The sequence below is a fragment of the Morone saxatilis genome, unplaced genomic scaffold, assembly GCF_004916995.1.
Source record: "Morone saxatilis isolate NCDOM2014 unplaced genomic scaffold, NCSU_SB_2.0 Contig15, whole genome shotgun sequence".
In the NCBI taxonomy this organism is placed as follows: domain Eukaryota; kingdom Metazoa; phylum Chordata; class Actinopteri; family Moronidae; genus Morone; species Morone saxatilis.
In genome coordinates this window covers 8,593,647-8,621,538 of record NW_023339707.1, presented here as the reverse complement: position 1 = coordinate 8,621,538, position 27,892 = coordinate 8,593,647, and the positions used below count along the sequence as shown (strand labels likewise).

Genomic DNA, 27,892 nt, shown 5'->3' with positions numbered 1-27,892 from the left:
AAATATTGTGTTACTTTAAAACTCAGCTGATTCTGGGAATTCTCGACAAAACTGTGAAATGATTCCTGTCATCTTGGGGTTTTTTTTTAGATTACAGATTAAACCAAGGTGTCCTACTTATTGCCTTATTTGCTGGAAAGGGCATTTAAGTGTTTCCTCACAAAGACATCATATTTTTTCTCAAAAATTCTAATTTTAGAGGATTGTAGTATTCCAATTTATTGAGTCTTGTCTTGAAATAAATGACATTAATGTGACACAACGTAATGTGCATTATATAGGCAAGACAAGGCAAGTTTATTTGTATAGCACCTTTCAGCAACAATTCAAGTGTTTTACATTAGTCATTACCATTGTATTAGTATATTTGGAAGAAGTAACATGGATACAATTTAGATGACAAAAGTGTTATATAGGACATGATCACAATAATGATGTCTAAAGATAATTCAGAAGGATTTATTAAAAAACCTCGGGCTACAAGAATAATATTTGAATCGTGATTACGTGATTTTTTTTATTACTAAGAAATCAAAAAACCACACTCACTTCAAAACCCTCAGCTTCTCATTAGTAAAAATCACCAACAGCTTTTAATTATCCGAAACACTCAGCATTGAAGCTCAACTGAGAATGAGTTTTCATCACAATCCACCCACATCCTTTTATTGATGGAGACCCTCATCTATGAAATAATGAATCTCCCTTCCTCCTTCTCTTTCTCTGCCATCCTCTCTCCCTCACACACTCTTATTTCTCTTATGCATGTATGTGTTACCATGGCAATCCCATGCTAATACTGCTGTTGAATGGCGAAGGAGACTTGACAAACCTAAATGAAGATAGAAGATAGAACGACAGCTGGATTAAATATGACCTCTTACCTTTCTTACAGAAATCAATTAAGTATTGCTGCCGGGTCTGTGGCAGCACTGTGGCTGGAGTGAGGAGTCTCTGTCATGCCAGCTAGAGTCGGGTTTTTACAGGGAATATGTGTGTTTAAGTAGAATTACATGCATGTACATAGGGCGAAGTGTGTAGAGATTATTTGAACTGTGTAAAAACTCAGTTGTGCGGTAATAGACTCAACTCTTAGTGTCTCTTTGCCAAACAGCTCTATTAAAATGCACTTTGGCTCTGTAGTGTGGTCATTTGCCAAAGCGACATTACTAATAGATATCTCATCTTCTAATACCCCCTCCACTTATTACAAACCCGGTTGTCTCTCACATAGTGCCCTCTAGTGGTCACAGTTCCTGCTCCAGTTTTTGTTGTAGCTCACTCTTGAAGATTTATTTCGACTGAAGGACATTATGGATTTTGAACTGCATCCAGCTGATGAGTCTTATTTAAAATCCAGTACTGGACTAGTAAGCAAAATGTGCTTGGAGTCTTACTTACTTACTCTTTCTTTTACTCTTTTCTGTCCCTGAAGTAAATTGTGAATACCAAGAGCATTCAGTTTGTCTTCCATTGATTCAGTTGATAGGTGATAATATGTGTGGAATGTATGTATAAAGGTGCAGGTGAGTCGAGGTGGTTTTTACTGGCAGAAGCTGTGAAAAGCTGCAGGCACCCACCATCATTCCAGTCTATTAGTCATTAATACTTAAATGGCTCCACACACAAAAAACAGCTGTCAGACCAAAGATGTGATAGGATTATACTACAGACTCAATTACACTGATCTTTGTAAACGTATGAGAATGATAACACCTTCTGCTCTTCTCGTTTCCTTTTCTGGCCTTTTATGTTTCATGTTTTGAAATGGGAATGGGAATTGTATGCATATGTGACACATATCAATACATGTATTATATATTATATATGAATATAAAAAAGAAGAGAATATGTGCACAATTGTGACACATACCATATGAATAAACCAGGTCTAATATGTGTCATCCTCTTTTCTCCTTGTCTGTTTGTGTTTCTATTTAGATGAATGATGCAATGGGCTTTGAGCTGCCGTGGGTCTACTTTGTCAGTCTGGTCATCTTTGGATCCTTCTTTGTTCTCAACTTGGTGTTGGGTGTGTTGAGTGGGTAGGTTTTAAGTTAGCCTGTATGTTTGCTTGTTGTATTATGTATCTTTTTTCTTGCTAAACTCCACCAATTTGTGAGAAACACTAAGTATATGTTAATGGTTCAGTACATTTTAAATATCAGTAACCATATGGTTGTCAGTTCTGTGACCTTGAACAGAATAAACAGGTTTAAAAAATTAATGAATCGATTGTTTTGGTGCTTGTCAGGCACACGTCTGTTCTGATCCTGTACAGTATTTTCGGACTCAGGTTTAATTATGCTCTGCCCTGTCCAGAGAGTTTTCCAAAGAACGAGAGAAGGCCAAGGCTCGGGGAGATTTCCAGAAGCTACGTGAGAAGCAGCAGTTAGAGGAAGACCTGAAGGGCTACCTGGACTGGATCACCCAGGCCGAGGACATCGACCCCGAGAATGAGGAGGAGGGAGACGAGGAGGGCAAGCGTAACCGTGAGTTACCTGGATTTATTTAGTTTTGTCATCCTTGTCTAAAGCAGGGAAACGAAGAATTCAAACAGATCTGTGTTACCGAGCCTTAAGTTCTTTTGTCTTTAAATAATATTGCACATCTCTTTGCCCCATCGTTAGGCAGACCATTACTCATCTATTCCACTCGGACAAGCTCACTTTTACTTTGCCTTAAATGTATCATAAAGGAAATGTCTATCTGGAACAAACGGACATCTGTGTGACTGTTAAGAAAGACACTGACACATAATAAGAATAATATATGACTTTTCCCCACAATTAGATGTTGACCGACTCTTTCAAGCCTGGGACGAGTGACCAGATACAAACAGCTCCAATATACTGACAGTTAGACATTACCTGCTGCAAACGACTGTTGAATTTTATATTCTGTACAAAGGGACAGTCTCACATGCTGCCCACTGTAAACGCAAATGTCACTTTACATTACATTCAACATTCAGTAAAATATATCTTTTTCCAGGCATCATCTACAGTTTGGTACAACAGACCATTTCTACAAGAGTGAATCATTCAGGTTACATACTAAACTAAAACATTTATCTTCTGAAAGATCCGTACAAAATGATTGTTACTAAGTGAAGCAAGTAATGGGTTAACATTACCGTAATCCTCTTAAGACACGTTCTCTCTTCTTTCTTTGGTGTTTTTACAGTGCCTTTATATTTTGACTGCCATTACATATGTCAAGGATAAAATTATCCTTACATCTCTTGTGTGTGAGTCACAATATGTTGCAGTATCATGTCCATATAGTTGGAAATGTTACACATACAAATAACATCATTGTACAACTGCTCATGATTATTACCATTGAATTGATCAGTAAACTTTCTGCAGGGTCGGGCAGTTGTGATTCTTTTTCTGTGAAAAACAATATAAGCTGTTCAGAGAGAAGTAAAAAGAGAAATAAAATACTGCCCCTCCATTATGTTTTTTTCCTGAATTGGTGCTATGTGATTTCCAAAAATGACCTTTCCTAAGTGTGGCGCAACAGTGCTGTGAAGTAAGCGAGTGAAAACTTTAGCCATGGTAGTGACTTCAGAACTAGCACTAAGCAACTGGGTGACAGCAGTGCTGTGATTTTTGGTCTTTTCTGTGGCGTGGTCTTGTGAGTGTTGGTCACCATGACAACACAGGGGTAAATGTGGATGTTTGGTGTGCGTGTGCGTGTGTGTGTGTGTGTGTGTGTGTGCGTTCATAGGAAAGACAACGTTTTGCTTATTCTGATCTGAAGGAGGCTTATTATTGGAACAGGATGTTTCCACCCTGTGTGGTTTTCCGGAGTAACAATCACTAGTACAGAATTTGTAACAGATTTGTAAGACTAGTTTCCTTAAAAATGTAAAAAAAACAAACATTATTAACAGCAGATATCTTTATGATTAAAGTAATGTGAAGATCAACTTTAAAATTTGTTTTGTTATTCTGTATTCCACAGTTAGTTAAGTCTTCCTCCTAACAGTCCGGCCTGTTTCACTCATAGTAGTAATTCCCGAATCTGTAAATGTTGTCTGATCTGGAGTATCAGAACTTTAAATCTCCTCTTTTTTGCAATACGATTCCTATTCTTCCTCTTTTGTTGTTATTATAGAAGTACAATGTGGGAAATGTGAGGTTTGTGGTGTCAAGTGTAGCAAGACCTTGCGCCCCGAGGTAAGATCTTTTAGTTTGCTTAGACGGAGGGAACAGGTGTGCATTTGCTGTTAAAGGCAACAGACTCTTTTTAGCTACAGTCTTAATAAAAGTGATACGTTGGCATCATTGCTCTCTGCTGAGCAAAAGCTAGACTGACTAACTGAAAAGAATAGAGATCAAAGCATAAAATATGAAACTGTTTTAATCAACATTAAAATACAAACTGAAAAAGCAACATTGGGGAATGTTGATACTAATTACTTATTAGGCTACTTATTACTAATTGTCCTGGAACTAGTTAAATCTAAAAGAGATGAAATGGAAGAATATTTACTTCCACAACTTTTACTTGCTTGTATTAGTATTTCTGTAATTTAATAATTCCCACACTGCCAAATGTTGGTGTTGGTTTTTGAAATCTTGTGTTTTGCAAATATCAAATGAGTGCAGTCAGTGTCTGTCCAGAAGAGTGCAGCAGTGCAATACACATGATGAAAGAGTAAGACTAACATTTTCTGTCACCTATCTCTTACATAATTGTCAAAACATGAAAGATAGACAAAATGATGGAGAAAAGTAGAATTTACATGTTGCTGTTTTCTGAGTGGACTATAATATATATAATCTTATATAATATTGCTTAAATTTGCCATGTTGTTCAGAATCTTTCAGGTCTGTGTATTTTTCTTTGCAGTATTTCTATGCTTAAGTCATGTTCTTTGGATCATAAACAAAATGGTACTTACGTTCCATGTGTGGAACTGTAGTGACAGACATACATACTGATTAGATTCTGGTTAAAAATACTCACTTCAAAAAAATCACTTTACATGTATTTCATGAGATTACATGATTCATGTAAATTGGTGATGGGAATAATTATTTGCCTATCAAGATTTTCAGTTTGCATACCCCAGGTCAAGAATTTGCTTTCTCTCACAGATATGTTTGATTCTGGTTTGTTTGTTCAGTGTGATGGGGGGTTTCCCTGCTGACCATATTCAGATTTGGTCAGATTCTCCTTGTAATTAGATGAAGAGGCAGTGGAAACACTACAGCTTTAGTCCACAGGGGCTGCCCGAATAAAAAAAAAGAAAGAGAAAATAAACCAATAAACCAAAGGTGTGAAAGAGAGACTGACTGACTGCACAGTCATTTTCCAGCATAAACTGCTATTTATAAAAAGAGTTTCCTGACTTAACATATATATTGGATAAGATCTGTCACTCTAGCTGACTGAGCTACTAAAGAAACTGTTTCAACAGTCTGGGTTTCATCCGAGAGCTTGTGTAATTAACATTTACTCACAGGCAGACAGCATGAATTTATCTGGATTTATCTTTTTATGTGTCATAAGCTTTTATTTGCTTTGGTCTCATTCATATCATGGCCATACTGGGCTATATACCACTGAAAGACTCTCCTCCTGTGGCTCTATTCCTGAATACTTGAATTGGCCATTTTAAATGTAAATCCTTACATTTAATGTAATCATACATACATACATGCTAGCTAAAAACAATAAGGGAATTAAATAAAAGTATTGTGGATCTGTGGCTTTGGTATGGACCACATCACATCACATACAATCTGTATTTATGTGCCATACTTTAGATTTCCCACTTGATATGATACAGGATATATAATATGATATGATTTGTTTACATTGACAGAGATTTGTATTGTATCAGAGCAGAGCAGATTTTCAGGATCTAAACTAAAACCTAAACGCAAACCGATACTGAATGTTAAACAGGGAAGAGGGTCCTGTTGTTGTTGTTGTTGTTGCTATTTTCTTTAAGTTCTCTTTACCCTCTTTAGTTTCTGTCTTTTCTATTATTTACTTTCTAACATTTGGTTTGAAAATAGGGTGGCGCGGGAGCATCCTGATAGCTCACCTGGTAGAGCTGACACCCAATGTACCCATGTCGACTCTGACCTATGACCCTTTGCTGCGTGTCATCCCCCTCTCTCGCTCCTCCCATGTTCGTGTCATTCTTCAGCAGTCGTTATCACAGATGAAAATAGGGTGGTGCTGTGTGGCTGTGTGGTGATAAGCACTGTCACCTCCCAAAGAGGTCTGCATGTGTCAGATCAGGGTGTATGAGGTATGCACGTACCCCCAGACCCATGTCTGCTTGGGTTTCTATCCTCTTGCAGTGAGGTGAAGCCAGGTGAATTGCCTGTGAATGTGAATGTGAGGGTGAATGCGTTTGTCTATCTGGTAGCCCTGTGACTGAACGCCTACCAGTCCAAAAGATAAGCAGATATAGATTTATAGACGAATGGTTTGAAAAATTGCTTTGAATTTGTGGTTGCGTCATACAAAAATGCTTGACTGTAAATGCAATTGTGAACAGTTACTTTTCATATCTAAGATTCTCATAAGAAATACCATCAAAGGCAGTTCACAGGTCTTTGGGAGTTCTACTACGGATGTGAGAAAAGCTGTATAAAGCTGTTTGTGGGAGCTGTGTTAAGTCTGATAAATGTCCCTTAAATTATGTCACTTGAGGCAACGTCAGTTTAGCATTACAAGACTGAAAACAAAAACATCTGTGTGGGTTTGGAGCTTATCAGACGTCTGTGGCCCGCTTCTCATCTCTGCTTGAGGCTCTAGGCTGTATTAGCCACTACTACTGCATTATGGGTAATGTAGGTAGAAGAATGCAATAAATAAAAACAGCAGTATCTCTGGTTCTTCTGCATCAAAGTCCATAGCAGCAAAAACAAACACAATTTTAATAATGAATTTAAAATGATAAAAAAGATTTTGCAGGATATATATGGTGATTGTTTCCCCCTATAACTGAATACCTGGACTGGAGCCTGGTTGTGTAATTAATGACAGTTCCCTACTGGTCATAATCAATCTGAATGTGTGGGGACGGGAAATATGGGTGTAAATCATTTGAAATCCATCTGCTCCTTTGAAAGAATGTTTGTGTTGTGAGCCTTACTTAAAAGTCGTGTGAATAAGTCTGTTTTGGCCTGTGGTGCTGTTGCTTGCAGCCTCGCCTCTCTTCCTAATACTGCTACAGTGCCTTAAAACCATTCACAGTGCAGTCGGTCCTTGTACCTGTCAGTTTTTTATCCTCCAGTAATTTCCCTGCTTTTACCTCTGCTGTTGTTGTAGACTAGACCCCCGAGACAACACACTAACTTTCTCTCCTTGATTCCCGCAGTGTCTGTGTGCCTTGTAAAAAACTGTCTATAGACTGCTGCTAACATTAGTTTTTTCCCTCTGTCTCTTTTTTCTTCCTTTTGTTTCTTCACATCTTCCTCTCTTGTTGCCAACAGTTGTTCTCTTCTCTGCCTTTTATCTTGTGTTCTCTTACTGAAGTCTTGTTTAGTGCTAATCCTTCCCAGTCTAATGTGGTACTAATAGTTACTCTGTCCAGAAATCATAGATCTAAAATGAAGCCCAAACCAATATTGCACTTTGGATAGAGAGTATAGTCGCTTTGCTAGAATTGAGACCAAGATATACACATTTATCAAGACATTTTATAGTCAATGATCTCCGGTTTACAACCAAGGACAACGCTGTTTCAAAACTACCTCAAACATATCATTGGCATGTCTGTACTGCAATTTCGTGTTATTTATCAGCTGACATTAATACCAATATTGGTATATTTGTGATAAGCTAGTACACATATATCTGCTAATATATATATTATCTATGACTATTGCCTACTGCTGCTATTGTGCTTCAGTTAGCAAATATCTTGTTAAAACATCTTTTATTCAGCATTTATTGTCAGCACAAAGCCAGCTTCTTTACTGTGTCGTCATATGGCATATTTTACCTTTCTCTCTCCTGTTACGTGCCAATCCCATTTATGCTAGAAATTAATATAACAGATGATTTTTACTGTAGCAAAACAACATAGTCCAGGCTCAGATCCATGCAGTCAGTCTGTTATACCAAGATGATATTAATGTATGTCCTGTACAAATGTTTTGTAGCTTTTCTGGACATGGTAGCTGTGCCTGTACTGTAGTTTGTATTGCAGCTGTCTCTTGCCGTATGTTCCTCTCTCTCTTTCTCTCTCTTGTTCTGCTGTGTACTGACTCACTGCTTCCTCTGCTGTCTGGCTGTGTGAACTGCATGTTGGTAACACCAAGGGGTCACACTGGCTGACCTCACTGAGAAGAAGAAAGGAAAGTTTGGCTGGTTCACTCAGTCCACAGAGACACAGGGTAAATGTGTGTGTGTGTGTGCGCGAGTGTCTGGGAGTGTGTGTTTTTTTGCCCAGTCCACCTTTGTCGTGGAGGTTGCCTCCTCCTGCATGTGCTTTGCTTACGTTTTTGTTTTTGCTTTTGTGTTTGTTTCCGTATCATAAGCAAATTAATTTTATCAAACATAAAACACTTTATCATCCATTATCTCTGAAATCCTTTGCATCACACTGTTCCCTACCAGAATATCCTAATTGCCAGTGAAACAAATCAACATGTTGTACTGTAGAACAGATTGAGGGCTGATTGGGGGAAGTGTAGCGAGCAGCAACATCTTTTCAGGAAGCAACTAAACTTATGGGAAATGTGACTTTCAATTTAAGGAACAGTAGCACTAATGTTACGAATAAAACACAAAAGATACACCAAAGATTGCCATTCAACTTTAAAATGATTTTATCTTTAGTGTTTTAATGACACGGAAGCATATGTACACAAACACCTTTAAAGTGTTTACAGACACAGTATTATGTTTTTGTCACTAAATTGCTATTTATAAATGGTAGGCCTAGTCTCAAACTTTAAATGAGTAATACATTTCAATGTGACAAATCTGTGTGAATTTAGATGTTTCCAGCCAATTATTTGCCCCAAGACATGCTTGACTTAAAATTCTGACCAGGAAATGAAACTCTTTAAAATGTATTTAGCTCATGTTCATATAGTACCAGTTTAAATATTACATTCTGACCTTATAATATATAGTAAATGTATGAAAATACATTTATTTTCTTCATGTCTGCAAATGAGAATTTTCACAGTTTTTGTGTTCAGATCCCTCATCCAATCATAACCATTTTGAATTCCTTTCCTTTGTCACGTATAAAGACAATATTTTATGCATGGATAGTATATGATTTCCAATATACTGTATGTTGTAATCCTGTGACTATGTATTTAATACTTGTTGCAGCATATAGACCTGGACCAAATCGTTTGCTTAAATATTCAAACTAAAGAATGCAATCAGTAATGAAAAGATTCAGCATTCAACACAAGTAAACCCTTTAATCTGAGTAACAATATTTGTATTCTGATTGATACTGATGTATTCTGGTGTTTCCAATTGACAAATGGTTTGAAAAAATTAAGAAAGTATTAGGTCAAATTTGACTCAGGTCTGGCAGCATGTACTCACTGTGACTTGATCTATGCAGAGACCTTCAAATTCATCATTTTGCAGTGTTCAGAAAACAGGACAGTTGGTTTCACACGGTGCAACTCCAAAATCCAGGGCTCCATCCTAAATTTGATACCGTCAGTCTATATCTAGAAAAATTCTGTAATTAAGGACAAACCTGGCAGAATGTCCTTTTCATTAATGTCAAGTCACCCCTGCATTTTATATTTACACTTGCATTTTTTTGTGTTTGTTTTCCAGTGGTTTGGCTTGGCCTATAAGCTATGTGACACATGAAAGTTGAATTTTTTGTATAGTGATGGCTTACATTACACATCGTTTAATAGTCTAATGTGTGATCCTCTGTGCAGTAGATTAGGAAAACTGAAATTACAAAACGTTTCTGGCTTTCTATTCAATATGTTTTTCTTTCTGTATTTAAAAGCGTTCAACGTATTTCATCAGGCTGGAACCAAGCCAAACCAAAAATGCACGGGTGTCAATAGGAAAATCTATTATAATGTGACATTTAGTGGTGAAACCTGTTTCCATCATGACACATTTTTTTTGTCCTAAACCTGTTTGTTAACTTGGCACCTTATAATCTCAAGTTACTTTTTCTGTGTGTGTATGTGTGTGCGTGACACCACAGCGAGCATGCCCACTAGTGAGACAGAATCGGTGAACACAGAGAATCACACTGGAGTGGAGGACAAATCACCCTGCTGTGGACCGCTGTGGTGAGTGTGACATATTATTATTACGATGAGCTAATGAACAGAGGTTGATCTGTTATTATTGACCTGATCAAAGACACAATTACTGTTTTACAAATTAAAAATTTGACTCAAACACAGTGCGAATGTTGTTGCCCTTTATTTAAAGTTGCCTCGTCTTTTGTTCTCCCCAGTCAAAAAATTACTAAGTCAAAGTGCAGGTTAGTACCTTGGTACTGTATGACACTGCATGGCAAATGCCTTCTGCATTCATTTATTTGATTCAACTCATCTTGCATGACTCATTCTTACCTAATCAATTAATCTTGCGGTTGACCCAATGTCTGTCTTGTTTTATTCCTGACCAACCAGTCTTTATTCTGATCTCGCTACAGTTTCATCATTGTGTTTTTCCACTGTCTACTTACCTAAATTTCCCCCCAGTCCTTTACATTTTTGTCCAATTTACTTATATTGATATTGTGTGTTCATCTTGTGTCACCACATGTGTAATTGTATATGTGAGAAATAAAATGTTAATCAAATCCATATACATGAAGTACAAAGTCAGAAGAGTTCAAAATGTGTTAAACTCAATAAAAAATTTTACTATCTGAAATAAAATCATGGTTCGTTAAGTCTAATGAACTAAACTCTTCTGAATATGGCCATACAAATCCTGCGCATTGATCTCAAGTGGATTTTTCTGTCAGTCGACAGTGGCGACGGTGGAACCGCTTCTGTCGCAGGAAGTGTCGTGCAGCCGTGAAATCTGTGACGTTTTATTGGCTGGTCATCATCTTGGTGTTCCTCAACACTCTCACCATCGCCTCTGAGCACTACAACCAGCCAGACTGGCTGACTGAAGTACAGGGTATCTATTATGCCCCACTCTGTTCTGTTTGGTTGTAAAACATGTATTCAGGTCAGTTTTTTGACTTTGTTCAGCTGTAGTTAAGACCTCTCCTCTTCTCTCTTTTCCAGACGTAGCCAACAAAGTTCTCCTGGCAATGTTCACCTTGGAGATGCTAGTAAAGATGTACAGTTTGGGGCTGCAGGCCTACTTTGTGTCCCTGTTTAACCGCTTTGACTGTTTTGTGGTGTGTGGAGGCATCGTAGAGACCATCCTGGTGGAGCTGGCCATCATGTCTCCCCTGGGCATCTCTGTTTTCCGTTGCGTACGACTCCTTAGGATCTTCAAGGTCACACGGTGAGCAGCAGAGAGGCATCTGCTTGTTTTCTGGATGCGATAGAGATGACTTAAATGTTTCAAACAAAAATAATGGCTGATGCAGAAGAAAGTGGTCCTGCCTTGTCTAACCAATATTAGAATTCCCGTATTTGCCTTTAACTACCTTCACGAATATGTGTAAGTGTGTGTGTCTGTCCTTCTGGTAATTTGATGTATATATTTTTTCCTCTGCAGTCACTGGGCATCTCTTAGTAACCTGGTGGCCTCTCTGCTCAACTCCATGAAGTCCATCGCCTCCCTGTTGCTGCTGCTCTTTCTCTTTATCATTATTTTCTCCCTGCTTGGCATGCAGCTTTTTGGGGGCAAGTTTAACTTTGATGAGACTGTGACTAAAAGGAGCACATTTGATAACTTCCCCCAGGCCCTGCTCACTGTGTTCCAGGTAAGTTTTTGGTTTTATTAACTTTGTTCAGATACGATTTGCAATTACAACATCACAGCGTGTGCAATAACAAGGAGGCTTAAAAGTGCAAAGGGGCTGAGTGGAGTGGAATATAAATCAGAGGGACGGTGTGGTTATTAAATAAATTTTTGTCACATCACTGGTCTCAACAATTCGCTTCTTCAGGAAATCGTATTACTGTTGGTGCAGAGTGGCCCAACGTGAACACACAGCGCCATACGTGTTTTTAACCACTAATTAGTACAATGGTGATACGTATAAATAGTCACAAAATAAATGATTGACGCGGCTTCCATGCTATATTGTGTTTGCTAGATCTTGACAGGAGAAGACTGGAATACGGTGATGTATGACGGCATCATGGCGTACGGCGGTCCATCCTCCTCTGGAATGGTGGTCTGCATTTACTTCATCATCCTCTTCATCTGTGGAAACTGTATCCTACTGACCACAAACACACACATACACACATGCTCACACACATTTACACTTTTCTTGCATGTGTGAATAAGTTGTGTTCTAATATTGAGCAGCCCGGGTGGGTTTTTCTTGTTGGCCAGGGTTTTTTCCTTAAGTCACATGACCAGACATACTACTAAACGTCTTCTTGGCCATTGCTGTTGACAACCTCGCAGATGCTGAGAGCCTCAACACAGCACAGAAGGAGGAGGAAGAGGCCAAAAAGAGGAAGAATAGTGCCAAGTACAGCTTAGAACCCCTGCATTATTACACATTTTAATTGTTTAATGGTTTTTGTAGACATTTGTCACAAGCATTTTCTGTTGGCAGTAAGAAATAGCCTTCTGCCTTATTAGTTACTCCCTGTTTATCTGTCCCTAACAGGGATGCAAGCACAGATAAGAAGAGAGTTGAAATAATGGAAAGCAAGGATGGAGAAACCAAGGTAAAAGATAGAGAATAGCTCTCTTTATAAATCATGCAATTTGTATTATTAACAGAATGTATTACATTGCAACCACCTGCCTCAAAGTGCATTATTTAATGTAGTTTTTATCTCAATATTTGCACATTTTTATAATGCTACACTGTGTGTAGGTGCCAGCAGAGGTCTTGCTGGAGGATGACAAAGACTTGTATCCTGCCATCAACTCTCCAGGTAAAAGTGACTTTGTCCTAAGTGAGGAGGAGATATATGTCTCTAGTAGTATTTTTTTGTGGCACCTGTACTACTGAGAACAACTTTATTGAACAACAAATCAACAGAAATCACCTAACCTGTGTTGAAATGTGGATCCAAACAAGAAAGACAAAACACAACCTATATTAACACAGTACATTTGTGAAAATGTTAAATATTAAAAAAGATTAAAATAACTCGGTTGTGTTTCCTAGTGTGTGATGATGTTGATGACAATAATGATGACCTCCCAGAAGTCCCGTCAGGCCCCCGTCCTCAGAGGCTGTCTGAACTGAGCATCAAAGAGAAGATCCCGCCCATCCCGAAGGGCAGCGCCTTCTTCATCTTCAGCAGCACTAACCCGTGAGTCAGAAGAAATCACAAAAACAGGTCTAAAATCAGTAATAGTAGGAAATCTGACTTGCTGTTACACTCACTGTACATTCTCTGCCTCTTTCTCTCTCCATTCCCCCTTCTTTGTTTTATTGTTGTAGGTTTCGTGTATTCTGCCATAAGCTCATCAACCATCAGATCTTCACCAACCTCATCCTGGTCTTCATCATGCTCAGCTCTGTCTCTCTGGCTGCTGAGGATCCAATACGCAACTTCTCTGCTCGCAATATCGTACGTAAACCACCACTGGGACTGTAATCTTGAGCTGCCCTACAACACTACCCCACATTCTTAACTGATCCTGTTTGGGGGGTTTATTTGTCTCGTTGTATCTGACAATCCACTTTTATCGCAGAATAGATTTTATCCAATAGCACAGCTGTAAATAATCAATAATAAATAATAAATTCCTGTCATGACTTACTGTACACTCGAATAGAACAGAACCATCGTTAATATAATTAATTACACCCAAATGTCTGCTGTGAAAAAGGCCCATGGACATAGAAACACAAAGTACATGTGCAGCATTTTGATGCTAGGTTAAGAAGTCAGGTATATTTATTAAATTGCAGGACCGACAGTTAAGTTTTGTTTTGGTTAAATGTTTTTCTTAAAAGCCACAAAACATTTTTGCCACACAGCAGCTATCAAACCCCTATTTCCCAATTTTACACATTGACATTCATATTATAGGACTTTACATTGTACTTTATTATGTTTTTTACTTAGGAATGATGTAATATGATATCAAATTACTGACAATACCACTGTGGCACTAATTGAAGACTGATGTCACTGATGTTAAGGAGTTTAGAAGAGTTTTATTTATTTAATAACCACAATGTTTAATTAGATGTTTAAAGACCTGCCGCTGTTATTAACACGTGGTGCAGTGCCACTTTGTTACACTGATAATACTATTTTAACATTAAAGATAGCTTTAATATAATACTAGTTATTTTTCATCTGACTCATACTGTATCTATATACTGTATCTTACTGTGCTGTTATCCTGGAATGACTTGAACTTGTGCATTGCCTTTTGCAGATACTTGGTTATTTTGACTATGCTTTCACCGCAATCTTTACTGTTGAGATCCTGTTGAAGGTAAATGACCTTTGTGCTGTGTTGTGCTGTGCTGGGTAGAGCTTCAGTAACCCTGCGTGCTTATGTCACTCTGATTGCCTCCTCAGATCCTAGGCTATGCAGACTATGTCTTCACTAGTATGTTTACATTTGAGATCCTTATTAAGGTAAACAATAAAAACTGTTGCGCTGCCTCTGCAACAACCCACCACCTCCAAGCTTGCTGCACACGTCCTCCTTCCCCTCATTTTTTGTCTCTATAATTTTTGGTCAAAATGGCCGCCTGCTTGTCTTGTTGTCATGGCGCCAATCCGCCAACGTGGAGATCATGCGTTTTCGTCAGATATTTTTTTGTCTGTCCGTCACTTTTCCATCACGGCCCACTTCCCCTCTTCATCCTCGACTAGTTTATGGACCAGTGGCTCTCCAGAGTACAAATACTTGTTGGGCTGTTCCCAAATAAAAAAAATAATTAAATTATTTTTATTTTTAACTTAACGAAGATTAAACAATATACTGATTGGCACTATGACTCTGGTGGCATTTTTAAACCTTTCACCAACTATTATCATTTTTTGAAACTTTGAATCTTTGTCAACACCACTGACTAACAGATTCCTACATTTTGAACAACAAAACATTTTTTGATTTTTAATTAGGATATTTGTCAAATTTGAAATGTTCTGGACTGTGGAGAGATGAACTTGAACTTGAACTCACATCAAGCTTTATATCCCACTGCCTGATTGCATACTGTACACACAGATGTGCCCCCTTCCTTAATTTTGTTGATTATGTCTGTTTTACCGAATTCACGTCCAAAGAATGTGCTCCACAAAAATCAGGAACAGTTGTATTATTTTTTCCGTAAAAACGAAATCCTCTGCCTTACCCCTTTGCTCACTGCATGCCTGCACCAGGTAAATCTCATGTATTAAGGCTTAGCCTAAAATTTGATCAGGAGAAGATTAAAAGCTCTGTTTTGTATATTCCCCGGCTTATTCTACACTGGAAATTAATGTAGTGGCTTTTGGAAAATGTGCCCTATGTCTTGTCTGAACATTTTGCATTGTTTATTTCTATCTTTCTATTTGTGTGTGTGTGTGTGTGTGTGTGTGCGCGTGTGACACAATTTAGTTAGTCCTTGTAAGTTGCTTTTGAGCATGAATCCAGGCTTACCTTCTCAATATTACCTAGAATATTGAAACAAACATATTAGAAAGTCTGTTTACAAGCTTGCTCTAAGTGATATTATTTCACAACATAATTAACAAATCAAATTATTTTGTGCATTGCTGTCATGAACACATTTGTTTGTCAGGCTTGAAATACAATGTCAATGTCAATGTAAGGCAATATACAAAAAGAAAATTCAGCAAGTTTTTTGGTACAAACAAAATGTTATTTTAGTAATTCATTCATTACTAAAGTCATTTAAATTCCATTTCAACCTGACATGAATCTGTCCCCCTGGATATGTTATTTGTAGATTTGTCTTTAATCCTGTTGTGTTTCCTCTGTCCAGATGACAGCGTTTGGAGCGTTCCTTCATAAAGGGGCGTTCTGTAGAAACTACTTCAACCTTTTAGACCTGCTGGTCGTTGGTGTGTCTCTGGTCTCCTTCGGCATTCAGTATGTATTGTTCATTCATGCTTTAATGTCTTAAATTCATAATTGAGCAACTGTGTTGCATTTTTGCCATAATGTAAAAACATTTCTCTTGGCTTTGCTAGTGGCAGGGCTTAAAGGACTGCCTCTATGACAACATTTACTTGAAAGTGCACAGCTGAATCCACCAGTGTGTTTGTCTGTCTTCTGTAGGTCCTCTGCTATCTCAGTGGTGAAAATTCTTCGTGTTTTGAGAGTCCTCCGTCCACTCAGGGCCATCAACAGAGCCAAGGGACTAAAGGTCCGAATATTAATATGCATAGTATATTTATGCATTCCATGCGCCTTTGCTTATGATACTGTACTGTGTATTATATATGCACACTAACAGTGTATAACTGTGTGTCCATTGCAGCACGTGGTCCAGTGTGTGTTTGTAGCCATCAGGACCATCGGCAACATTATGATCGTCACTACGCTGCTGCAATTCATGTTTGCTTGCATTGGAGTGCAGCTCTTCAAGGTACAGTGAAAAGATGGAACAAGGGAAAGATAGATAGAGGGTAATGGGGTCACAACCAAATCAACAGACCCTTCTAGTTTAAAACAATACATTAATTACATAAATACATATTTAAATGAAGAGCACCTCCCACCTTCTCTTTTGTTTTTTTCCTTATAAAGGGGAAATTTTATCGCTGCACCGATGATGCAAAGTCCAGCCCAGAGGACTGCAAGTACGTTTTTTGATGCTTTTTGTTTCCAGCTTTGGATATTTGCCTGCATCAGTATCTCTTTGTATGTCCTTATACGTATATGAGGTTAATAGTTTTTCTTTAAATGACAGAGGTACCTACATTCTCTACAACAACGGGGACACGGCACTGCCAATGGTAAAGGAGAGGATCTGGTACAACAGTGACTACAACTTTGACAATGTCCTTATGGCCATGATGGCTCTTTTTACCGTCTCTACCTTCGAAGGATGGCCCACGTAAGTACTGCTCTACCTTTGAGGCAGAACTCACATTTGACCATCTATGGAGAGTAATAGCAAGAAACAGCCAGCCCTCTCTGAGTCTATTATGTCTACAATTGGACTATTTTGTGTGTATAAATGTGCACTTGAGCATTGTTTGTGTGAAACTTAAAGTACACTATGCATTTTTCAACAAACAAAACTTACAGAGAATTACTGTTCATTATCTTGACTTTCTCTGTGTTTTTTTGTGTCCCTGCAGTCTACTGTACAAGGCCATCGACTCTAACAAAGAGAACATGGGTCCCATCTACAACTACCGCATCGAGATCTCCATCTTCTTCATCATCTACATCATCATCATCGCTTTCTTCATGATGAACATCTTTGTCGGTTTTGTTATCGTCACCTTTCAGGAACAGGGGGAGAAGGAGTACAAGAACTGCGAGCTGGACAAGAACCAGGTAGGTTAGGTAGTGTTTGTATATGATGTTGCCATGTATTGGTGCTTTTATTAAACATTTTAAGTTTAGTAGGAAAAAACAGTTCGTATTGAATTATTAAACAAGTGTTCCACAGAAGAATATTTGTGCTGAAAAAGGACATTTGTTGATTCCAACAAAATGGATCTGGCTAAATAATGCATGCATCTTTCCATAGTTTTAACTTTTGTGCTTCAAAAATTGACGTAGTAGAAGTGGACATAGTAAAAGCTGCAGTGCATTTGTGCTTAAATCTGATGACACATCTACTGTATCTTATTACTTTTTGGTGCAAAGAGTTCCTGCATCTTTTGCACTTTTATGTTACACTTGTTCATGAGTCTGTTTGTCTGTCTGTTTCTTGATTTTCTCCCACCTATAACCCCACCACGACTGCAGCGTCAGTGTGTGGAATATGCTCTTAAAGCTCGTCCTCTGCGGCGCTACATCCCCAAAAACCCATACCAGTACAAGTTCTGGTATGTGGTCAACTCCACTGGCTTTGAGTACGTCATGTTTGTCCTAATCATCCTCAACACCCTGTGTCTGGCCATTCAGGTAAGTACTCTTTATTTAGTGCTCAAGTAAAATTGATATAAACTGGCAAGTGACTAGCATCCTCACATTGACAATAATAATGTATACGTCTGGAAATGTAAAAGATGATTATCTAACTTAAATGTCTTATTTCTTTCATGTTTTCCTCAACAACCATAAAAATATAACTAATCATTATGTGTTTTTCCACTTAAATGATCTAATCTTCATAGTAGTAGTAGACATAATTTAATTTGTAATATTTTATTGCAGCCTAAAGAGCAGGTTTACTGCCTTTATATGCTGCAAAAAGCAAAATGGGTAAAACAAGGACAGTGTACTGTATGGCAACTACTAATACAGATACACTTAAAATAGAGTACATGTATTATTAATAAATGTTTATCTCCTATTTTTAATAAGTCTGTCTGCCTTTTTTTCCAGCACCATGGTCAGTCTCATCTTTTTAACTATGCCATGGACATCCTCAACATGGTCTTTACTGGGGTTTTCACTGTGGAGATGATCCTTAAGCTCATCGCCTTCAAACCCAGAGTAAGTCTCCTTTCCTCTCCTCTCCTCTCCTTTGCAATATTTAAGCAAATATATGCAAAATTACCATTAGTTCCATCTTGTTTCTCTAGTTAGAGAATATACCTTTATATTTTATCCCTGCAAGGGTTCATGTTTTTGAGCTTTTACTGTATCTGAGAGCACTCCCCTTTTCCTTTTAACCTAGCCCTCCAACACTCTTCTTGTCCCTCTTACTTCCCCTCATGGACTCTTTGCCCACTGGCTGTGACTCCTTTTCCATTTATTCCTTATCATCACCCTCCGTTACTCCTCATCATAACCTCTCTACCTCTTATACTTCCCTACATCCCCCTCCTCTCCTGCCTCCCCCTCTCCTCCTGCTGGCTGTGCATGCTGCCACATTCAGGGCTATGTCGGGGACGCCTGGAACGTCTTCGATGCTCTGGTGGTGATTGGCAGTGTAGTCGACATCATACTCAGCCAGGTAGAAAGATTGTCAGTGTGTACAACTCTGTCATCACCTCTTCCTGCTCTCCCACTGCCTCTCTCCTTTTTTTCCTTCCTTCACATCTTTCCTCCTTCCCCTCCTTCCTGTCTTAATTTTGTGTTATATTTTTAGGTTGGCTTGAGCTAAAGTCTGTTGAATCTGTTGTGAACCTAATAGTTGATGAGCACCATAGACCAAATACATGCTGATGGGCTCGAAACATTTCCATCCACTACCTGTGTCTACAACTAAAGAAATACAAGCATATCTATTACATCAAGCCACTGCTCCATACTGATTAGATCTTGTGAACTTTTTGTTTCATGTTAAGTCTATGGTGGCCATTTCTTTTAGCCCGCCACTGCACCAGTGAGAGTAAAAAATAACTTCAGAAATTAAAAACAGACAACAAAATTCTGTAAATTAAACAAGGTGGTACTCTCACAGACTCAGTGGCAGGAAGGATTTGACTTTCAACCTCACTCTTTTATATCAAATCACAACTTTTTGATGTTCTCCTCTTTCTATCTTTCATAATTCTCTTCTTATTTTACCTCTTCCTTTTCTTTTCTGTTCTGCTGTCTCTCTCTTTCTTCTTTTCTGTATGTCTTTGTTGCTTATGCTTGCAGAACTATTTTGCTGATGCATGGAACACATTTGATGCCTTAATTGTTGTGGGTAGCGTGGTTGACATTGCCATCACTGAGATCAATGTAAGTAGTCATTTATCATACATACCCTGTCTTACTGTGACGCTCCCAGCAAGAGGGCCTTGCTTTAGCATCAGAGTTGCATTCAAAATCTGTACTTTCTTTTTCATACATAAATTAATGGACTTCACAACCCCAGCAACTAAAACAACCCAGCTAACTAAAACCACAACTTTGTGATAAAGTAAAAAAATGTATGGACTTGCTTAACCACTACTGTTTATTGCTTTTTTTTTTTAAATGTATTTTTGAGTTTGATGTTGAGTACCATGACACTCCACTCTGCATTAAATAATTCTTTAACTGAACAGAAATAAAGAGAGAAAAGGTGAAGATAGACTTTCACATGTGTTATTGTGCTGCAATTTGTCACTCCTCTCTGGTGCAAACAAAAACTACAGGTTGTGAACACATTAAATACAAATTAAAAAAATTAACATCAGCATAATTCAGCAAATTATGTCCCTAAAATTCCTTTTTTAATTTTTTTTAATTTTTTAAAAAAGCTTCTAAATTGTTATTGGGAACTGTTGTTATTGAATGCAGCTTGGGTATGATTTAAAAATCTTGGATGTGATCATTTTGGGCCAAATAGTTTTGTAACTTCTTTGAATCTGCTGTGCTGCTACTTCAAGGCCACTCTGTGCCCGGCTTTGCAGCTGCTAACACTGATTACATGCTTGCTACAGGCTTGTCTATATGGTGATGTTTGTTTGTCTTGTTTTGAGTGAATGCTTGAAGTAAAGAACACATTGTATCCCATAATTGATAAAACCCTAGCATACAGAAAGTCTGAATATTATCTGTTTGAGTTACAGCAACAGGTAAATATACCCTAAGAACATGTCAGCACTTGCTGAATATGCTCTGTTCGGTTCTGTAACTTAAACGACGCCATTAATATATATATGTTATTTTTTTATGTTAACGGACATCGTCTCATTTCTCCTTTTCCTTTAAATATAATGCTTCCTGCACACAGCCACCATATTTGGAGATCTCAGTTAATTTTCCTTCAGGAGAAAACACATACACATATAGCATACAGTGTATATCTGGTGTGTATGCTATTAAAAAAGACTTAAAACTTCCTCAAGCTAGAGTAACCATCTCAGTAAACTTTAGTTTCAGTCATAAACTCATTTTAATCCATATTTTATTGTTTTGAGTGTCTTCTTTAGTGTACACTGCTACATACATTACATTAATTCGCCAGACACAAGACAACCTGTAATAACTTAATTCAAATCACATAGGAGCAAGGGCTAGATAAAGGGAAAAGGAGTGTATCACTTATCACTTAAGCAAATAGCTGAAAAAAAAATTTGTGGAAGTGCTTACAGATGAGTTTAGTCTTTTTTTTTTTTTTTTTAGAAATGAGACATAACTAAGTCCTTGCAAGGGTTATTGAGATGGAATCTGCAGTGTACGGTGGACAGTGAATCAGCTATCCTGACTTCAGTGGGGAGCTCATTCCACCACTGTGGAGCCCGAGCAGAGAAGAGCTTTGACCGAAATGAGCGACCACAGGGTCCTCTGAGTGATGGGATGGCTAAACGTCCAGAGGCAGAGTAGTGCAATGGTTGGGCCGTAGTGTAGGGTTAGACCATGGTTTGAGTGGGTGTAAGGAGCGAGGAGGAGGAACTGAATGCAAGCAAACAGAGAGTGGTGTGGGAAAACCTGGGTTGATTGGTTTGATGGCAGACACAGGGGGTCCAGCAAGAGAAGGGAGTTGCAGTAGTCGATGCGGGAGGTGACAAGTGCCTGGATGAGCATGCAAATCCTCTGCTGCAGCAGAAGCCACCATGGTGTCGTCAATTGATAGGTCTCAGTAAGGGGACTCACTTGACATTCACTTTGAGATTTCAGCCAGGCAAGGAGCAATGTATGCCTCCACCTGAGTGTCAGTTGGGGGGAACAACAAGAATAGCTGGATGTCATCGGCATACCAGTGGTAAGAGAAGCCATGCGAGTGTATGGGAGGGCCCAGGACAGGGCCTTGTGGAACTATTGTTGTCAGACATGGATCCTTTCTATATCACCTGGTAGGACCGACCTGTCAGATAGAGTGCAAAGCCTGAGACACACAATCCTTTAAGGGTGGAAAGGAGGATATGGTGGATCACTTTGTCAAATTAAAGAGACACGTGTAGAAGCGTGAAGACAGAAGACAGGGAGTTCGCTCTAGCAGCATGAAGCACTTCTGTTGTTGAAGACGGACTGTCTTAGTTGAGTGGCCTGCTTTGAAATTAGATTTTTGGGGGTACAGGAGGTTGTTCAGTAAGAGCTAAGCCGACACTTGTTTACAGCACATCCTGGTGTCTTGGAACAACAGTTAGTCACTGTCAACAGGAAAAGATTTGTGTCGCTGCCAGAAAAAACAACTTAAAAAACTCCTTATTATATTTATGTAAATATTATTTTCTTTTCTAGGATGTCAGTGTTAGCCAGGATACCAGTTAATTTAATATTATTAATTATATTATTAATATTTAGAATTTCAAAGCCATGGAAAACACTTAACTATGTTATTACATCCGACATGATTTGCAAAATCATTGGGTGAAATGTAAGATGTATATGCGGAAAATTGTATGTAGACAGTAGTAAGAAACAATATCAGAATTTTCCTTTAAGGTATATTAGTGTTTTCTCTGCATTGTTAAACTGTTAAACTATATAGTATTTTGATAAAAAATACAAATTTTCCTTCAACTTTGAATGTTTGTATCTCATGTCTGCTGTTACTGCTGAGAATATGTGGTAAACCTTTTGCATGACAATCTTTACGCTTTACGATGACGATGTTCTTGTTTGTGGTTTTAATTGTAACGTGTTGTTGTTTAAAGTGAAGGTACTTCTGAGCGTTTTTGATGTCATTACATGTTGAATAAATCAAAGGTAATGATGATATGTGATGTTTGCGGAAGCACTGACTTGTGAATAGTTTGGTGCTGTACAGTTGGTTTGTGTAACTTGGATTAACCTCAAGCTTTTGGTTTAAAGTCGGCAGCCATTCCTGTCGTCAAGGTGATAGTGGAGCCAGGGGTAAGAAGAAGACCCTCCTTTTTTATTAAAGCCCCTCACCCTTCTGTGATCATCCAAAAGTCAAAACATCAAGATCTTTTTGTTGTCACTCTGTCGCTCACTTACTGATAAAAACATTGAGATGCTTCTGGTCTCACTTATTCACTAAAGTGTGATGGTTTGTGATTGAACTCTCAATGTTTGCCAGAGTCTTGTTAATCCACCTGATTGACCTGTTGCATTTTGGCTCTAGTTCCATGGTCCGGCTGACTTATTTTTGTTGAGGTCTTGTCCTATCTGGGTGCATGGCATGACACAGAGGAACAGAGAACACTGTATGGTCTTTTGTCTCATTTCTTCATTTCAACATAGCTTGCCCAAGTGCTTGCAATAATAATCAAATTACCAACTTTGTATAGTCAGTGCACTGTTTTTTGTCTTTGTGTTTGAGTTTTTTGTCAAAGGTCTTATGCAACTGTACTGTAACAAGACAGTAAAAGATCCATCTTGATGTTTGTATCAGTTGCAAAAAGTCGATTGTAAAACAGTTTGTCTTTTGGTTTGTTTGTCTTGGGACTTCAAATTCTGTCTGTTGCCTGTTTTGAATCAGTCATCCAGAGTTAAATGTACTGTATGTGTAAGTCCTCCAGGTCTGTTTATGGCATGGTGTTTAAGACGTGGTTACCTCTGCATGCACAGTGATTGTTGTCAATGCAGAGTTCCAGAAAGTTCACAAATGGGAAGATTTCTTCATAACCTTTTCATCCACTTTTACGTTGCCTGTTAATTAATATGACTTATACATGATGATTGAAAGAATGCATGTATGACTGACTGCATGCATGAATGAATGAGGAGTACAGAGATTTATCTCTTTGTTTGGGTGTTACGCTTTCTGTGTTTTTTATCCCCTAATCACTCTTCTTGTCCTCCACTTCAGAACACGGAGGACAGTGCTCGCATCTCAATAACCTTCTTCCGCCTGTTCAGAGTGATGCGATTGGTCAAACTGCTTAGCAGGGGGGAGGGCATCAGGACTCTGCTGTGGACCTTCATCAAGTCCTTCCAGGTGAGACTGTAATGTCTGCAGTCGATAGACATCCTTCTTGTATCTGCAGTATAAACCATTGAGTTCAGAGACTACACTTGGCATGTTATGGGTAGCGTTAAGGTTGAGTTGTCTTTTTTGTCATGAGTACAACATAAAAAATAGAAAATAAGAAAATAGCATTGGAAAAAGTCAAAGTGTTAGTGTGAGTATGTTGGTACAGGTGAGAAGAGGAAATCCAAACAAAATTCAGTTAGAAAAAATGATGTCCATGAGTCTGAAGCCTTACATGATACCAAGACACTGCACAGCAACTGTACTGATTGTGTCTGTGCATGCATTTCATTAGCCAACACAGTGTTTTGCTAGATGATCTTGCTGTTGGGTTAATTTCTTGTACATAAACATTCCTGCAGTGCCAGTGCTATAGTGTCATAGAAAATAAATGACAACTTCATGCAGTGCTAATATAGTTGCACAAAATCTAATCATTTCACTCTTTCTTTTTTCCCAACCAGGCTTTACCCTATGTTGCTCTCCTCATAGCCATGCTGTTCTTCATCTATGCTGTAATTGGAATGCAGGTATGGTCTCCATATATATTCTTGAAAATCAGGAACCTGTCAACATCTTGCAGGATATGTGTTGCCTTCAGTTTTCATTATTTTGTAATCATTTTATTTTTGCTTGTAGGTGTTTGGGAAAATAGCCATGGTAGACGGAACGCAAATCAACCGCAACAACAACTTTCAAACCTTTCCTCAAGCTGTCCTGATGCTCTTCAGGTGTTTGTGTAGCTTAAATTGTTGGTTACAAGCCATTAGAAATCATCTTACAGTACATGTTTAAATACATTATTCTATTCATGTGTTAATGTTGTTTCTTGTTCTGTGTTAGGTGTGCCACAGGTGAGGCCTGGCAGGAGATCATGCTGGCCTGTCTGCCCGGGAAGCTGTGTGATTCAGAGTCGGACTACAACCCTGGAGAGGAGAGAACCTGCGGCAGCGGCTTTGCCATTATCTACTTCATCAGCTTCTACATGCTCTGTGCTTTCTTGGTAATCTTCAGACATCTCACTGTGTTCAGTGCCAGTAATGTTTGGGACTTGAGCATTCACATTCCTGTATACGATGACATATGACATAAAAAAGTTTGCATGTCCTGTTTTCAGATCATCAACCTATTTGTAGCTGTCATCATGGATAACTTTGACTATCTGACCCGTGATTGGTCCATCCTTGGGCCTCATCACCTGGATGAGTTTAAAAGGATCTGGTCCGAATACGACCCTGAAGCCAAGTGAGTACTAAGGTCCCATTTTGGAGAGACAGATGAGGTGGTCATTGTTTTGTAACAGCCATAAAACTCTAAACTGATTATCTGTTGTTATTGTAGTGAAGACTGTGCTCCGTGGTATAATGTCTTTTGTTTGAATTTATCTGGATGTCAGGGGGAGAATAAAACACCTCGATGTAGTGACTCTGCTGAGGAGGATCCAGCCTCCCCTGGGCTTCGGCAAGCTCTGCCCTCACAGAGTGGCCTGTAAGGTGGGTTTCCACAGTTCAACAACAACCTCACACCTATAGAGAAATAGAAAAGAGAGAAATACATGAAAACTGTAAAAACATTAATAACATATAAATTCATAGCTTTGACTTTGACTAATTTCACATTTGATGCATCCTTGTTAATCTGTATTTTGAATTCTGTTGCAGCGTCTGGTGGCAATGAACATGCCCCTGAACAGTGATGGGACTGTCATGTTTAATGCCACCTTGTTTGCTCTGGTCCGCACTGCTCTAAAGATAAAGACTGAGGGTGAGTTTACTTTGTTGAGCTGTGCATTATCATTCTGTAGGGTAAAAGAGAGACTTGCAATATAAAATACATTTAATTTAATTAAGAATTAAATAAAAAAAAATATGAAGTGTGAGGGGCAGGTTTGCAAAACAGCAGCAACAGCTTCAGTCCTCCACCTACGTCTACAAAGGATGCGTTCAGGCACAGTATTGACTGTAGATCAGCACTCAGAGTACATAATCATGGTAGTTATGTGCAAAAAGAGGAAGAAAATTAGGAGAACATTAGGTTCTTACGAACATGCAGTTTGTTTTTAATCCAAGTTACATGATGATATTTTGACTTTTATTATAGTAGTAGTGCTAATTCAACATTTCGCCACAAGAGGGAGGTATAGATGTTCAATATGTCTCTCCTCACAGTCCAACAGGGCACATTTAATAACTCAGCAGCTATCCAGACGGTCACAACATTAATTCAGAACATTTACTTTTTATGCTTAAGACACAAGACATTGTAGGCATACAACAACATTTTGTTTGTTAACTCAGTGACCAGCAGCATCAATAAAAAGATACAAAAAAAAGACAAAATAATATAAATGTAGATATAAACATGAAGAGGGGGCACTTGGATGAGCAGGTAAGCAGTGACAATATGTTACAAACCTGATTCAGGGCTTGTCACAAATGTATTTATTGAACCAAACATAACATACAGAAGTCATCAGTGGTGTGGATGAGTGGTGTGCGTGTGGAAGGAATAAAGAAAATAGCAAAAAAAGGCATCCTGGCAGCTCAGCAATAAATAGAGAAAAAATTTACTACCAGATGTTTACCTTCACCCACATAGATCTCAAACAAAAGTTGAATAACCTGGAAAGAAAACTGATAGTATGGTCAATTACATCAGTACCAGTCTGCATTGCAGCTCCAGTGCCCACATTGCTGGCATCTACCTGTAACTGAAATAGTTCTCCCAGACAGGCAGCTGCCCAGACAAGAAGAACAGGCATTTGATCATTTGACATTGTCATTTGATATATTTTCAGATTAGTAAGAGGTGAAACTAACGTGGAAACATTTCTGCAAAATCCTCTGCAAACATGTATTCAGTCAGATTAACAGTAAGATTGGCCCACGCAAGGCGGTCAAACAAGGCTCTGATGCAGTGTACATGCTCTTCCTAAGTATCACTGTATAATGATATCATCTGAATACCCTGTGCATCCCTCTAACACCCGCAACTACCTTACTCATCAACCATGGAAAAGGGTAGGTGGTAAATTTTGCAACCCAAATGGAATTACAGTGTAGGAATAAAGGGGTGTGGGTGTTAGGCATGCTGCAATGATACTGCATATACAGGTATACTAGAACATGGAACAACGTTGTGTTCCAACACGTATTTCACATCTGACTCAAGCTGTGTTTGTTTTTCTTGAGAAACATAATAAATAGCTATAGCTAATAGCTACCCTCTCATACATGCTGATGGATCCGGGAGCTTGCCAGTCATGGAAGCGTACCCTCAGCAAAATGCTCAAGCCACACAAAAACAAACCCACAGTCCACAAATGAATGTCGTTCTGATACCCATCAGGAAAGTAGTTCCCCTTAACTAGGCTGTCCCCCAAGTTACTGGTGCTTTTAACCAAATTAAACTTACACTTATATGTTAAACCTTTTCTGTCATTTCAAGGGAACCTGGAGCAAGCCAATGAGGAGCTTAGAGCTGTGATCAAGAAGATCTGGAAGAGGACCAGCATGAAGTTGCTGGACCAAGTGGTGCCCCCAGCAGGCGGTCAGTGGTCATTATACACACATAGGCACACATGGGCAACACTTCATTTGCTTTTCCCCATCATTCACATTTCAAACAGTAACCTCAGCGTGTTCCTCTCTTCCTCTGTACCGATCTTCCACTCGGTTGATTTGAATACACGCTGCTTCTCATTTGTATTTTTCCTAACAATGAATAATGGAAACCGGACATGTGGACTGCAGTATATAACGGACAGCTGCCGCCAGACACAAATATAACCTAATATTATGTAACATTAATTTACATCTGTTAGTGCAGATTTGCATTGACAGAATAGCAGGAGAAGGTCGCACTGCAAACAATTGCACATCTGTGTATTAATAGAAGGAG

General features: G+C 38.6%; 1 protein-coding gene across 1 annotated transcript in view; it reads left to right on the top strand.

The window, feature by feature from the left end:
• The window catches only part of cacna1db (calcium channel, voltage-dependent, L type, alpha 1D subunit, b), a 43,687-nt gene that overhangs the window by 5,764 nt on the left and 10,031 nt on the right, over nt 1–27,892 (top strand). Inside the window, 34 exon segments of the mRNA XM_035656783.1 lie at nt 1,942–2,045; nt 2,323–2,492; nt 10,187–10,274; nt 10,445–10,471; nt 10,964–11,124; nt 11,235–11,460; nt 11,677–11,884; nt 12,221–12,341; nt 12,493–12,607; nt 12,749–12,809; nt 12,962–13,022; nt 13,259–13,406; nt 13,538–13,667; nt 14,488–14,547; nt 14,634–14,693; nt 16,052–16,158; nt 16,348–16,435; nt 16,550–16,657; nt 16,819–16,871; nt 16,982–17,128; nt 17,376–17,577; nt 17,995–18,153; nt 18,577–18,687; nt 19,073–19,150; nt 19,783–19,866; nt 22,870–22,911; nt 23,831–23,959; nt 24,457–24,522; nt 24,632–24,723; nt 24,836–24,995; nt 25,110–25,237; nt 25,389–25,485; nt 25,654–25,756; nt 27,440–27,541. Coding sequence (XP_035512676.1) covers nt 1,942–2,045; nt 2,323–2,492; nt 10,187–10,274; nt 10,445–10,471; nt 10,964–11,124; nt 11,235–11,460; nt 11,677–11,884; nt 12,221–12,341; nt 12,493–12,607; nt 12,749–12,809; nt 12,962–13,022; nt 13,259–13,406; nt 13,538–13,667; nt 14,488–14,547; nt 14,634–14,693; nt 16,052–16,158; nt 16,348–16,435; nt 16,550–16,657; nt 16,819–16,871; nt 16,982–17,128; nt 17,376–17,577; nt 17,995–18,153; nt 18,577–18,687; nt 19,073–19,150; nt 19,783–19,866; nt 22,870–22,911; nt 23,831–23,959; nt 24,457–24,522; nt 24,632–24,723; nt 24,836–24,995; nt 25,110–25,237; nt 25,389–25,485; nt 25,654–25,756; nt 27,440–27,541 — 3,796 coding nt within the window.